General features: G+C 42.3%; 1 protein-coding gene across 1 annotated transcript in view; it reads right to left on the bottom strand.

The window, feature by feature from the left end:
• PES1 (pescadillo ribosomal biogenesis factor 1) overlaps positions 1-15,512 on the bottom strand; it is a 33,160-nt gene extending 17,648 nt beyond the window's left edge. The window contains exons 1-6 of the mRNA XM_073671171.1: positions 15,326-15,512; positions 10,552-10,631; positions 9,318-9,471; positions 8,167-8,276; positions 7,111-7,282; positions 1,553-1,642 (exon numbers count right to left, since the gene is read on the bottom strand). Of these exons, the coding sequence (XP_073527272.1) occupies positions 1,553-1,642; positions 7,111-7,282; positions 8,167-8,276; positions 9,318-9,471; positions 10,552-10,631; positions 15,326-15,349 (630 nt within the window). The 5' untranslated portion in view covers positions 15,350-15,512. The remainder of the gene's footprint in view (positions 1-1,552; positions 1,643-7,110; positions 7,283-8,166; positions 8,277-9,317; positions 9,472-10,551; positions 10,632-15,325) is intronic.
• Positions 15,513-15,531: the final 19 nt, after the last annotated feature.

Raw genomic sequence — 15,531 nt, forward strand, 5'->3', positions numbered from 1 at the left:
TAGCTTCCTATGACCTACATGCCCATAAACACGGATTAGGGGTGATCCAAATGACAAATTCACATTAAACCAGTGGTCCTCAACCACCCACCCAATTAGCGGTATAATGACACAGAAAACACCTTGTGCCACCCTCCATTTAAGGCACAATACAAATGTCCATGTGTCCCACTTTACCCCCATACGTGAAGCACTCTCATCAAACAATCGCATCCAGGTTCAACACCCCTCTAACAGTATGATCCCATCACTCCTGCCAGTATATGCGCATTCAGAATGGCTATTCTGTGCAGGACAACTCATCTGGAGACCTTCTCTTCATAGCTGTTTGCTACACCTTGTGCTAATGCACCAAGTTGGCAGATGGCCTGCAAGCCACACATGTACCTGCAAGCCACTGTTTTGTTTTTTGCATTTGTGGTATACATTGCCATCTTGTGGTAGACATTGTTATTGCAGGATGTACATTCTTGTCCAGGCATTTTCCCATCCTGTTTGTTTTGCATATTCTTTGTTGTCTATACTCAATGTCTGTGTATTTCATTTTAGAAATATTAATAAAGATGTGGTTTTAACTCAGATATTTGCCTTGCATGTGTTAGAAAAATTGAATGAATTATAAAATTCTATCGTCATGCTGCCGCCACTAGGGGGAGAATAAGCGCTTACTGCATACTGAATTGCTATTATTGAGCTTAATGGGAGTTATCCTCAACTATGGTAAGCTCCTTCTAGTCGAGTCTGCAGACACCCACAATTGTACCATTTAATTCCACTGCCATGTGAGGGAAGCAAAAGACTTGGGGCTTCGTACCAGAAAAATATATAAAAATGTATTAGGAATGAAATCCCAGAATTTTGAACCTACTATAACTTATCAGATGAGTACACTTTTATTTAATGTAAGTGTTAATCTCCATTTACATTACATGATTATCGCGAGTAACGCTCACTTCTCAATGTTGCGGTGTAAACAGGCTGCTGATCACCCAATGAATGGGCAAAACACTTGTTCAACAGGTGAAATACTCATTTGTGCTGCACAAAAAAAAAACAACAATTCTCGGCAGTATATCATCCTGTATAAACCGAGAACCATGACACTGAACCAACCATTACAGATCATCCAGTGTGCTTCAGAAGTTTGGTCTGCCTGTATAAACAGGCAATTATCTGACCAACAATCAGTAGAGAAGTTGGCGCTAAATGCCACGCACTGTCTAATGTAAATCAGACAATTTGTTAGTGTGACTGTGGGGTTATGGACAAGCTCTTTTACTAAAGAGGATGTCCACAGGGGTTAGATGCTCAGCTGATTTTTAAGGCAGCCTGCCCAAATGACTAGGCACAAATAAGCATACTGTATGCTCCAGATCACAGAAAGTTTTTTCTGCCAATGTGTTCTTCAGAAACTTTATATAAAAGCATGCCCATGAGACTATAAGAGAGGGAAGTAACATGGTGGTGGCGAATTCAATGTAGCAAATCTGCTTGAAATGTTCCGTCTTATAAAAATACAGTACATCGTGCAAAAAACACATTCTATACTTACATCATGAGAAAAAGCATATGGAGTAATCCACGTCACCGTCTGTCCTAGGATTTCTGCCTGGTAATAGATTCCTTTAATTGACAGGAAAACCTAAGGAAAATACAGGCAGGGAATTTAATGTTAAAGAGAAATACAAGCAATGTAAGCAATAAGAGGAAATCAATCAGCACAAAATGACTGCTCAAACCAAGCACAGTGCTCTCTTGGCATGGTTGAGCAGTTCAGTGCACCTACATGTTTTACAGGTGCATCTCACTAAATTAGAATATCAAAAAGTTAATTTATTTCAGTTCTTCAATACAAAGAGTCATTACAGAGTGATCTATTTCAAGTGTTTATTTCTGTTAATGTTGCTGATTATGGCTTACAGCCAATGAAAACACAAAAGTCATTATCTCAGTAAATTAGAATACTTTATAACAACAGCTTGAAAAATGTTTTTAAAATCTGAAATGTTGGCCTACTGAAATATATGTTCAGTAAATGCAGTCAATACTTGGTCGGGGCTCATTTTACATCAATTACTGCATCAATGCGGTGTGGCATGGAGGCGATCAGCCTGTGGCACTGCTGAGGAGTTATGGAAGCCCAGGTTGCTTTGATAGCAGCCTTCAGCTCATCTGCATTGTTGGGTCTCATGTCTCTCATCTTCCTCTTGACAATACCCCATAGATTCTCTATGGGGTTAAGGTCAGGCGAGTTTGCTGGCCAATCAAGCATAGTGATACTGTTGTTTTTAAACCAGGTATTGGTACTTTTGACAGTGTGGACAGGTGCCAAGTCCTGCTGGAGAATGAAATTTCCAAAAAAACTTGTCGGCAGAGGGAAGCATGAAGTGATCTAAAATTTCCTGGTAGACGGCTGCACTGACTTTGGTCTTGATAAAACACAGTGGATCTACACCAGCAGGTGACATGGCTCCCCAAACCATCACTGATTGTGGAAACTTCACACTAGACCTCCAGCAGCTTGGATTGTGGCCTCTCCACTCTTCCTCCAGACTCTGGGACCTTGTGGAGAGTGTCAATGACTGCCTTCTGAACATCTGTCAAGTCAGCAGTCTTCCCCATGATTGTGGAGCCTACTGAAACAGACTAAGGGACCTTTTTAAACGCTTCGGAAGCCTTTGCAGATGTTTTTTGGTAATTATTTTAATTTACTGAGATAATGACTTTTGTGTTTTCATTGGCTGTAAGCCATAATCAGCAACATTAACAGAAATAAACACTTGAAATAGATCACTCTGTTTGTAATGACTCTATAATATATGAGTTTCACTTTTTGTATTGAAAAACTGAAATAAATTAACTTTTTGATTGAGATTCTAATTTTGTGAGAAGCACCTGTATATCTAACATTGCCCTCCTGTAAAGCCAGAGTTATCAATCAAGAAAGAGATAGATGAACTGAAGTGCTTGGTAATGCCAAGAGGAGTATGGAGTGCCTGTGCTTTGTTTAAACAGTAATTTGTTGCTGGTAGAGTCCCTTGAAGTAAAGCTATTGTTATGAACACTTTCAATTACAAAGGCAATGGTAAATGGGCCTGAAGGTAACTTTTTATCCCCCAAATAAAACTACTACAAATTTCTAAGGTATAGTCACTATACCTATTGTGTGTGCTCGGTGCTCTCCCTCGTAATGGGCACAGCACAGTGATCATCGACCACTGCCAATCACACACCAATATGAAGGCATGGCTCAGCAGTGGCCATTATAAATATGAAATGAGGCAGTGCCCTCAGAGACAGGGGCTGTAGAACAGTGGGTATAGTCACTAGTCATTAGAGATGAAGTCACGTTTAGACTATTAAATGGCTGGAAAAATAAGATAGTTATTCATATGCAGATTGGCCAGACCTGCAGGGAGCTCCTTAGAAACAAATGACATGGCCTGCTCAAATTAACTTTACAAATTGTTGATTAAGGAGTTTGCTCTATTCTGGCTCGATGACTATTGTCAATATAAAAAGGAAACTAGGTTTTCAAACCACTATGAAACGTCTTTTTGGTACTGTTAGCATAGCATGTTTATCTATGGTTTTATGAAAACAAACAGTTAAATTATTATACTAAAAGGAGTCATGGCCAAGGACAAGCAGAGCTCTGCTATACCAAAAAGGTACATAAGTTAGCTACGTCTGGTTTCCGATAACTTCCCCAGTTCAGATGAGGTCTGGCTTGGCATATGGAGAAGTAAGACATTACTAATCGGGACCATCCATACTTCAGTACATCTTGACGTGGTTGGATGGCTTTTGCAATTTTTGATGAAAAAAAAAATTGTTAACTAAGAAGCTTTTCAACTTGGGTAGAAATAGTGTAATTCTTGCATGTATTAGTCGCAGTGTGCTGACACATCATGTAAAGTAAAGTATACGGCTATGTGCCCACGATGCAGAAATGCTCTGGATTTTTTCCTGAGCGTTTCTGCATCTCCCTGGCAGAAAAAAACGCATGCGGATTGTACATGCCAGGTAGAAGCGTTTGTCAAGCGTTTTTGCATGCGGGATGACAAGCGCTTTTTCAAGCGATTTTAGCATCACCTGGAAAGTGCTTGACAACTTGGCCACACTATATAAATCCATGCAAACGGCATGGATTTATGTAGTGTGACCAAGTTATAGTTAAAGAATGGTAAAAAATAAACATTATACTCACCTTCTGAAGACCCCCGGTCTCCTTGTCCGGTGTGTTGGGCGGCTCACGGTGGTCTAAAAAGGACCTTCCATGACGTCATTTAGTCATGTCAGCGGTCGCGTAACCTGTCACATGACTAAATGACGTCATGGAAGGTCCTTTTAAACCATCGCGAGCTGTCGGGGAGCCAGGACGCATCGTGCAGGAGACCGGGGACCATCAGAAGGTGGGTATAATGTTTATTTTAAAATCTTTTTTTTTTTTTTTTTTTTTACAGTTTCTATGGTACCCGGGTCTGGAGGAGAGTCTCCTCTTCTCCAGACCCGGGTACCATCCGCACATAGAATCGCTTAATATCCGCATGTGCACATGTAGTGATGCAGATATTAAGCGATTCTATGCAAGTCAATGGCGGCGAAAACGCTGCACTTACGCAAAATAATTGGTAGTGCTGCGGATTTTTCGACAACGATAATCCGTAGCGGAAATTTCCGCAGCATGTGCAGAGCACATGCGGATTATCATTGGGGAACATGGCAGACCTTCTACCAAGCGTTTAAGCGTTTCTGAGGCGGAATTGCCACTGCGGAAACGCTTAAAAAACGCATCGAGGGCACACAGCCTAACAGCAGGTTATTGCAAGGTCTGACAACATTATGTAGCCTACAGCTCTGGATCCCCATAGGCCATAACTAGGAGGGAAGCAGAGTTAACAATAAAAGGCAAGGTACAGTGGTGCATGAAATATACCAAAGCAAAAGGGTGGTTACAGATATAGAAGGAAGGAAAAGGAACAGCGGACCGCTTATGTCTGTTTTAAAAGGATGGGTGGTGTTTGTTTATATAAAAAAAAAAAATAATAATAAAAAAAAGCTGGATATATGTGCTAGAGGAAAAACATATACCAGGTATCTACCCTACATATTAAAAAAAAATCCTACTACAGCAATATCTCAGAACAAGTCACTTTTACAAGACAATGATCTTAGCTGTGGGTTTAACGAGAACACTTTGGTACAATACACATACCGAGAAAAATATTTTGGAGTATTAAAGGGGTTGTCCATTACCTGGACAACCCATTTTTAACATAATTAGTTCTCCTTGTAAAATATAAACATATATTCATCTCCTATTCTGGCAGCATTTCAATGATGTTGGTTCAAGGTCTACCCGGAGTTTTCATGACATTGTTATGCTATGTGAGCCCTGCAGCCAATCAGCAGCTGCTATTGGACATGTGAAAGTAGTGAGAGGGCAGCAGCCCAATAGTGACCACTGATTGCTAGAGAACCCTGGAGTCAGACGAGCCCTGGGAGACTTGCGCCCACATCACTGCAGGGGTGCAGAAGGACCAAGCAGCACAGTGACCAATAGCAAAGACTGCACCTTGACAGCTTCTCCCTGCCCACTTTCCTGGAGCAACTGGTCTCTCTCCCTGTGTGCATGTATAGGAAGAGACATGTCAGTCATTGGCAACAGGTGGCTTTTAAAATACATTTTCTCTGAAATGCCATAGCGTTTCAGAATCAAACATGCCTGACTGAAATCATACAGCCAGTGTCTGATACATGCCGCCTGTTTGAGCAGCATGAAGCATGTCAGGTTCCCTTTAAGTTTCAAATCCACAATGGAACAATTAGAACTAGACTGAGCAAGCATGGCTTGTTTGGAAGGGTTGCCAGGAAAAAGCCTCTTTCTAAAAAGAACATGACAGCATGGCTTAAGTTTGCAACGTTGCATCTTAAACCGCACAACATATGGAACAATGTCCTTTAGACAGACAAGCCCAAACTTTAGATGTCTGGCCATAATGCACAGTGCAACACATGCTGAAAACAAAAACAAAGCACACCAGCTCAGACAGACATACTACCTGCCAAGCATGGTGGTGGAGGGCTGAAGATTTAGGCTTATTTTGCAGCCACACAGCAATTCTGGAGGGAAGTGTGAGCAAGAATGCACGGAAGGAGATAGGGAGTGGGGCAGAGATAGAAAATGCAAGGAGGGGGACAAAAATGAATGTGGAAGGGGGAGAACCTTGAGAGGGAACTACGAGAGTCAGTCAATAAGTAATGCCTCCTATTTTTTTCTCCTTAAATAAGGTAGTTATGTTAAATATTAGAATTTGGCACAATTCCTCAAACCTTCTTCTCCAATCCACAGCAATTGCAACTTCCTGCACCAACAGGTGGCAGGACTGTATCCGTTTGCAAAATGGCTGACATCGATGTTCATATTAGACAACGTTCTGTGATTGAATTCTTGCATGCAGACGGTGAAACGCCCATTCGAATTCATGAGAGACTGAAAAATGTGTACGGTGATGCAACAGTGGATGTCAGTACTGTTAGACGATGGGTTCGTCGCTGTAACACAGCTGAAGGGCCATCACCGTTGGCTGACAAAATGCGGAGTGGCAGGCCAGTAACCGCAGTGACTCCAAGCAACATTCAGCGAGTCGATGACATCATTCGTGGTGACCGCCGGGTGACTGCAGATGAATTGTGTGGCATTATCTGCCTCAGTAAAGGCAGTGTGATGAAAATTATTGGACAACTGGGATACAGAAAAGTTTGTGCACGGTGGGTCCCAAGAATGCTTTTTACCATGCTGGAATACATGCCCTTGTTAAACGGTGGACCAAGACTGTGGAAATGGATGGAGATTATATTGAAAAGTGACAAATTAATCGTTAATGTTGTGGTTTTCAACCTATGTGATTGCATTTGAATTCCTTGCCAATTAAAAGGAGAAAAAAAATAGGAGGCATTACTTATTGACTGCCCTCGTAATAATATGTTAGTGCCACCTAGTGTAAGACCAATGGTGATGTTACGGAGACCTTCATTTAGTCATATATACTCATATAGCCAAATCCAACTCCTCCAGCTTTTGAAAGGTGTTGACAGTTAACTCACCTTGCGTAGAGAACGGCAAGCAACTACATAATTAAGGAATTCTACACTAAGGCGACGGCAAAGTTGAATGGTCTGAACATGACACTTTCCAGTACGCCGGAAGGTAGAAAAAAGAAAGCACATGGATAGAGCGTCATCCAGGTCACGGAGAGCATCAATAAAAGTTGGGTATCTGCAAATATAGTAAAGATATTGTGCTCAGTTGCATACGGCATAGGACTCAAGAAACAACGGCTGTAATGTGAGCTAAAGGAGGCTTACACACACAATAAAAGCAAACATATTGTGCGATAATAAAAGTATACAGCACACTATTCTCTCAAAAGATAAAATAATAATTTTTAAAGTTGAAAACAAGGACAATTGAGACCACAACTACAAAACTAGAAAATTGTTTCAATGCCCCTTTCCCCACAAATGAAGATGAATAAGCAAATAATGAATATATAAAACTTGCAGACAAAAGTCAGAAAACATAGTTTTAAAAGTCAGCTGGGAAGTGTGTCTCCGCTTTTCCCTGCCCCGATCCCTTTGTCTGACAGATTCTCCCCCTATGTACATACTGTACATAGAAAGAGACCTGCCAGTCCTCTGTAAAGGGATGAGAGAAGCCAGACGGTGACCGGTCTCGAACCATTCAGCTGAAACACATTTTCACCCCGGCTGGCTTTTCAAACTACGTTTGCATATCTGGCTGCAATTACGCAGCGAGTGTCCGATTTATGCTTCCCATGGTTCAGGCAGCATGAATGTGATGCAAGGTCCCCTTTAAAACCTTTTTCATCTGGAAAATTACAGTGCTTTACAGTAGCAGAAGTGTGTACAAGACTTCAAATATTTTTACAGTGTAAACTGACAAATGCTGTAGATTTTATATCATTGTTTGGAATGCCAATCCACTCCAATAAACCTCCAATGCACGGAGGAGGAAGGGAGACTCGGGACATTCCAGTAATTATAGGGGTCCCAGCCATTACCCCCTTGCAGAGAGATGACGAATGCCTTTTGCTTGAAAACTATCTTATATCAGGCACTAAAATCTGTAAACGATCATACCTCTCCTTGATGATGTGGTCGAGTTTGTATGTAGGTTTGTTATCTCTAATTCGGTCTACAGAATCCCATTCCTTTTTCCCATAGGCTTTACGCAGACGACGCACGAATACCTGAAAATAAAAGGAGCAATTTTACATTTCCAAAGGGGGTTTTCCAAATTTTTATAAAGTGGTCCCCAAAGACGGCAATTAGGTAAAATAAAAAAAAAAAATAAATCAGATATCACTCACTCTCCCCAGGTCCAGCACTGGGTCTCTGCCGCTGCTCCTACCCCTTTGTTTTGGCTGCAGTACTGCTTATATAATACTGCTTATATTAAAAGGAGGGAGCCGCTGATCTCAGCGATTGGCAGCAGTGGTGATATGCACTGTTGTCATGACATCACCATGCAGCCAAAACAAAGACAAAAGCAGTGGCAGAGAGCTGGGAGTGAATCCGGTAAGGGTAAACACTATATAATTTTGTTATTTTATATTACTGCAATTTTTGTAGAGCACTTTTTAAAAGCGGAAAACCCTTCTAAGATAAGGAATGGTAACTGGTTAATGCTGTCTACTAGTGTCAACGAGACCGTAAGCTCAAAGGGGTTGACTCCGACAACATGCCATTTTAGAGAGAGACACCGCATTCAGTATCCTCTCCACAAGCCAAAATGGAAAGTTATTCTGCAGGAGCAGCTCCTTCTCTGTCCATGTCATACATGGGTGGCTCAAGTACAACAGTCTTTTGTGTAGCTGGCCACCATGTAATACCACATTTTACCAGCAGAGGCATATGAAAGAGAAACATAGGACTAGTAGCAGTGTCCATCCACAAAGTGAACTCTGCCATTTCAGGAGTTTCTCAGTGGGAAGGAAGAAAAATCTGCCCACATGATCATTTCTTTATTATATATATCTGAACGAGTGAGAATATTAAATCACCCTTGGGCTCCTCTAACATCTGGTAGTAAACTATAGAGGCCATGATTTGTACCAGATCCCTGTATTTAGTCTGTGCCAAAGACTGCACTAAACAAGAGGATGGCGCTTTCCAAATGAAGACATGGCGCCTATCGGCCAATAACAATATCCTTCTAAGTAAATGCTAAGACTGTTTCCAGCACATGTGTAAAAATGATAATAAATTGGCCAGGATATTACAAAACGTACCTTGTATTCTCTGAACTTCCTCACAATAGGTTCATGCAGTAGAAACTTAATGTCCTTCACCAGATAGAAGGTCCGGGGTGCTGTAGACCCCTTGTTGACTTTCTTCTTGTGTTTGGGTTCATGAGGATAGATTCCTTTTAAGATGCAGAGACGTCTAAATGAAGAAGCATGAGAATATCTCACTGATTTATAGATGTCAAAAACTATTTAATTTAAAATAAAATAAAAAAATGCACAAAAAAACAGTGCCGTGAAAGTGTCCTCACACCAGAAACCACACACTGGGGTTGGATGCTTACTTACATTTCTCACACAAATTATAGGCTACATAGAGTTTAGCACTACTTAAAGGCTACATACATTTTTATATATTTTTTGTTTTCTGATCTTTAGTTTGCTTACTTGAGGAACTAACATTTCCTGCCACACACCAAAATTTCAAATGATTGTGGAAGGAAATTGGATTGTGAGTCCTATTTGTGAAAGGGTCTAAAGTAGTGGAAAACACTATAAAAGGGCCATACTATTATTTTCACTAAATGTTCCCCGTTCCCATTCCAATCTGATCTGTTACAGTGATCATGAGTATTGCTGCTGAGCTGCCACTGTCCTGAAGTCACATCTACAGGTTCCTTGTGCAAGATTGCTGGGTGATGTACAGGATGCGACGGCCAAAGGAAAAGACATGTGTCAGTTTATGATGAAGCTTAAACCACTGACACCAACCACCATTGCAATGCCAGAATGTGAATTGCCGGAGCGTGGAGGTGATGCACTTTTTTAACAACCATAAATAAAAATGTTATGATTTTTTTGTTCTTAACTTGGTATAAGTAAAATATAATCTAGACGATTGCTCGGGGCATCAATGCCACACTTTGCCTCCACTAGTTTCTATATGTTAACTCCCTAGTGTAGAAGCCTCATAGCGTGAAAGTGCATACCCAAGACATCAGAAAAAGGAATAATTTGGCTCTGCTCACTTCTGCATCATGAGGTGACGGGGCGGTGACGTCATACCACACATATCTGTTTGCGGCTCACGTGCATTCGCATCAGGTATTGTGCACTTGTCCTATTCCTTGGAGTAGCAGGTTGCGATAACTGCTGCTGGTGCATGGAAGCCAACAGCTATCTATAGAAGTATCTTCACCGGCCTCACTCACCTCCCGATGCAGAAGTGAGAGGAGCTGAATTAATCCTTTAGTAACCGACGATAACAAGAGCCTTTTACCTGAAATCCGGCAGGCTCAGCTGCAGCTTCTTTCGAGCCTTATTTCTTGTGATGTAGTTAGTGGCTGAACCACTCTCATACTGAAAGACAAAAATGAATACAGGAAACCAGGACTAAAGAGTCATTGTGCAGGGACACCTGACGAGAATGGTAATGCCTACACAGTTACATTTCTAGGAGGAATATTGGAGGAACAGCACAATACAGAGTTCTAAGAAAAGCGGCTTGAGAATAGCTTATTTGTAAAATGTGTAACTACTATTATATAAACCAGGGATGCTTAGGGCAAGCACAATGGCTCACTGGTTATCACTTTGCAGCACTGGGGCTCTACAACCCCTGGCAAAAATTATGGAATCACCGGGCTCGGAGGATGTTCATTCAGTTGTTTAATGTTGTTGAAAAAAAAGCAGATCACAGACATGGCACAAAACTGAAGTAATTTCATATGGCAACTTTAGGGCTTTAAGAAACACTAAAAGAAATCAAGATTAACAATGTGGTACTCAGTAAGGGTAATTTTTTTCAGACCAAGCAGAGGGAAAAAATTATGGAATCACTCAATTCTGAGGAAAAAATTATGGAATCACCCTGTAAATTTTTCATTTCCAAAACCAACACCTGCATCAAATTAGATCTGCCTCTAAAAAGGAGTGATCACACCTTGGAGAGCTGTTGCACCAAGTGCACTGACATGAATTATGGCTCCAACAGGAGAGATGTCAATTGAAACAAAGGAGAGGATTATAAAACTCTTAAAAGAAGGTAAATCATCACGCAATGTTGCAAAAGATGTTGGTTGTTCACAGTCAGCTGTGTCTAAAATCTGGACCAAATACAAACAACATGGGAAGGTTGTTAAAGGCAAACATACTGGTAGACCAAGGAAGACATCAAAGCGTCAAGACCGGAAACTTAAAGCAATATGTCTCCAAAACAGGAAATGCACAACAAAACAAATGAGGAACGAATGGGAGGAAACTGGAGTCAATGTCTGTGACCGAACTGTAAGAAACCGCCTAAAAGAAATGGGAGTTACATACAGAAAAGCTAAACATAAGCCATCATTAACACCTAAACAGAAAAAAAACAAGGTTACAATTGGCTAAGGAAAAGCAATCGTGGACTGTGGATGACTGGATGAAAGTCATATTCAGTGATGAATCGCGAATCTGCATTGGGCAAGGGGATGATGCTGGAACTTTTGTTTGGTGCCGTTCCAATGAGATTTATAAAGATGACTGCATGAAGAGAACATGAAAATTTCCACAGTCATTGATGATATGGGGCTGCATGTCAGGTAAAGGCACTGGGGAGATGGCTGTCATTACATCTTCAATAAATGCCCAAGTTTACATTGATATTTTGGACAGTTTTCTTATCCCATCAATTGAAAGGATGTTTGGGGATGATGACATTTTTCAAGATGATAATGCATCCTGCCATAGAGCAAAAACTGTGAAAACATTCCTTGAAAGAAGACCCATAAGGTCAATGTCATGGCCTGCAAATAGTCTGGATCTCAATCCAATTGAAAATCTGTGGTGGAAGTTGAAGATAATGGTCCATGACAAGGCTCCAACCTGCAAAGTTGATCTGGCAACAGCAATCAGAGAAAGTTGGAGCCAGATATGATGAAGAATACTGGTTTGTCACTCATTAAGTCCATGCCTCAGAGACTGCAAGCTGTTATTAAAGCCAGAGGTGGTGCAACAAAATACTAGTGATGTATTGGAGTGTTCTTTTGTATGTTTGTTTTTCATTATTCCATAATTTTTTCCTCAGAATTGAGTGATTCCATATTTTTTCCCTCTGCTTGGTCTGAAAAAAATTACCCTTACCGAGTACCACATTTTTAATCTTGATTTCTTTTAGTGTTTCTTAAAGCCCTAAAGTTGCCATATGAAATTACTTTTGTTTTGTGCCATGTCTGTGATCTGCTTTTTTTCAACAACATTAAATAACTGAATGAACATCCTCCGAGAAAGGTGATTGCATAATTTTTGCCAGGGGTTGTAAGTTTCCTCTCACTCTGTAAGCACATACGGATGTGGAATTTAGATTGCGAGCCCCAACAGGAACAGTGATGAGGATGATGTCTGTAAAGCGCTTTGGATTATGAGGTCATCTGGTATAGGCAGTACTTTACTGATTCGTCACACAGATATGTGCACTGCTTACAGACAGCCTGATCCCTCCCTAGACGTCAGCAGATCCCATAGATATTACACGGCCCATGTGACCAGTATAAAGGGAGCACAGGGCCAAAGAGATCAATGCGAAAAACGGACATCAGCTTGATTGCTCCTCATCAGTTTATAAGTATGAGGAAAAATAAGCATCTTAGGGAACTGGCTAGGCGGCGCCATCCCCGTGTGTATGCCCCCAGAGCACAGGACATATAGGTATAGCTATATCTGCACACGTGCCGGCAGAGCACAGGACATATAGGTATAGCTATATCTACACACGTGCCCCCAGAGCACAGGACATATAGGTATAGCTATATCTGCACACGTGCCGGCAGAGCACAGGACATATAGGTATAGCTATATCTGCACACGTGCCGGCAGAGCACAGGACATATAGGTATAGCTATATCTACACACGTGCCCCCAGAGCACAGGACATATAGGTATAGCTATATCTACACACGTGCCCCCAGAGCACAGGGCATATAGGTATAGCTATATCTACACATGTGCCCCCAGAGCACAGGACATATAGGTATAGCTATATCTACACACGTGCCGGCAGAGCACAGGACATATAGGTATAGCTATATCTACACACGTGCCGGCAGAGCACAGGACATATAGGTATAGCTATATCTACACACGTGCCCCCAGAGCACAGGACATATAGGTATAGCTATATCTACACATGTGCCCCCAGAGCACAGGACATATAGGTATAGCTATATCTACACATGTGCCCCCAGAGCACAGGACATATAGGTATAGCTACACACGTGCCCCCAGAGCACAGGACATATAGCTATAGCTACACACGTGCCGGCAGAGCACAGGACATATACGTATAGCTATATCTACACACGTGCCGGCAGAGCACAGGACATATACGTATAGCTATATCTACACACGTGCCGGCAGAGCACAGGACATATACGTATAGCTATATCTACACACGTGCCGGCAGAGCACAGGACATATACGTATAGCTATATCTACACACGTGCCGGCAGAGCACAGGACATATACGTATAGCTATGTCTACACACGTGCCGGCAGAGCACAGGACATATACGTATAGCTATGTCTACACACGTGCCGGCAGAGCACAGGACATATAGGTATAGCTATATCTACACACGTGCCGGCAGAGCACAGGACATATAGGTATAGCTATATCTACACACGTGCCGGCAGAGCACAGGACATATAGGTATAGCTATATCTACACACGTGCCGGCAGAGCACAGGACATATAGGTATAGCTATATCTACACACGTGCCGGCAGAGCACAGGACATATAGGTATAGCTATATCTACACACGTGCCGGCAGAGCACAGGACATATAGGTATAGCTATATCTACACACGTGCCGGCAGAGCACAGGACATATAGGTATAGCTATATCTACACACGTGCCGGCAGAGCACAGGACATATAGGTATAGCTATATCTACACACGTGCCGGCAGAGCACAGGACATATAGGTATAGCTATATCTACACACGTGCCGGCAGAGCACAGGACATATAGGTATAGCTATATCTACACACGTGCCCCCAGAGCACAGGACATATAGGTATAGCTATATCTACACACGTGCCCCCAGAGCACAGGACATATAGGTATAGCTATATCTACACACTGCCCCCAGAGCACAGGACATATAGGTATAGCTATATCTACACACTGCCCCCAGAGCACAGGACATATAGGTATAGCTATATCTACACACGTGCCGGCAGAGCACAGGACATATAGGTATAGCTATATCTACACACGTGCCCCCAGAGCACAGGACATATAGGTATAGCTATATCTACACACGTGCCCCCAGAGCACAGGACATATACGTATAGCTATATCTACACACGTGCCGGCAGAGCACAGGACATATAGGTATAGCTATATCTACACACGTGCCGGCAGAGCACAGGACATATACGTATAGCTATATCTACACACGTGCCCCCAGAGCACAGGACATATACGTATAGCTATATCTACACACGTGCCCCCAGAGCACAGGACATATAGGTATAGCTATATCTACACACGTGCCCCCAGAGCACAGGACATATACGTATAGCTATATCTACACACGTGCCCCCAGAGCACAGGACATATACGTATAGCTATATCTACACACGTGCCCCCAGAGCACAGGACATATAGGTATAGCTATATCTACACACGTGCCCCCAGAGCACAGGACATATACGTATAGCTATATCTACACACGTGCCGGCAGAGCACAGGACATATAGGTATAGCTATATCTACACACGTGCCGGCAGAGCACAGGACATATAGGTATAGCTATATCTACACACGTGCCCCCAGAGCACAGGACATATAGGTATAGCTATATCTACACACGTGCCCCCAGAGCACAGGACATATACGTATAGCTATATCTACACACGTGCCCCCAGAGCACAGGACATATACGTATAGCTATATCCCTAGAGTACATGGCATTGCCAAGCGAGAGCCTCAGAGCTGGTCACAGAGCAGCCCGGCCTACATGTATACACTATCCCAGACATAGTCATGCAGTGGTTACATATCTGACTCTACCTTCTTCTTTTCCAATCCCCCCATCACTACTTATGGCCGCAGCCCTCTCCGGAACTCCACACGTGTATTCCGCACGCTGTACTGAGGACCCCAACACGTGACCACGGCAATGCCTGAAGGAACCCCAAGCAGGCATTTACCAAGTCCCCCTCGGTAACGCAAAACACTATCAGGCACTAGGAGAGACAGCAGTAATAGGCCCCGTA

The sequence above is a fragment of the Phyllobates terribilis genome, unplaced genomic scaffold (assembly GCF_046119375.1).
Source record: "Phyllobates terribilis strain yellow unplaced genomic scaffold, ASM4611937v1 Scaffold_1__5_contigs__length_1240528914, whole genome shotgun sequence".
NCBI classification, from domain to species: domain Eukaryota; kingdom Metazoa; phylum Chordata; class Amphibia; order Anura; family Dendrobatidae; genus Phyllobates; species Phyllobates terribilis.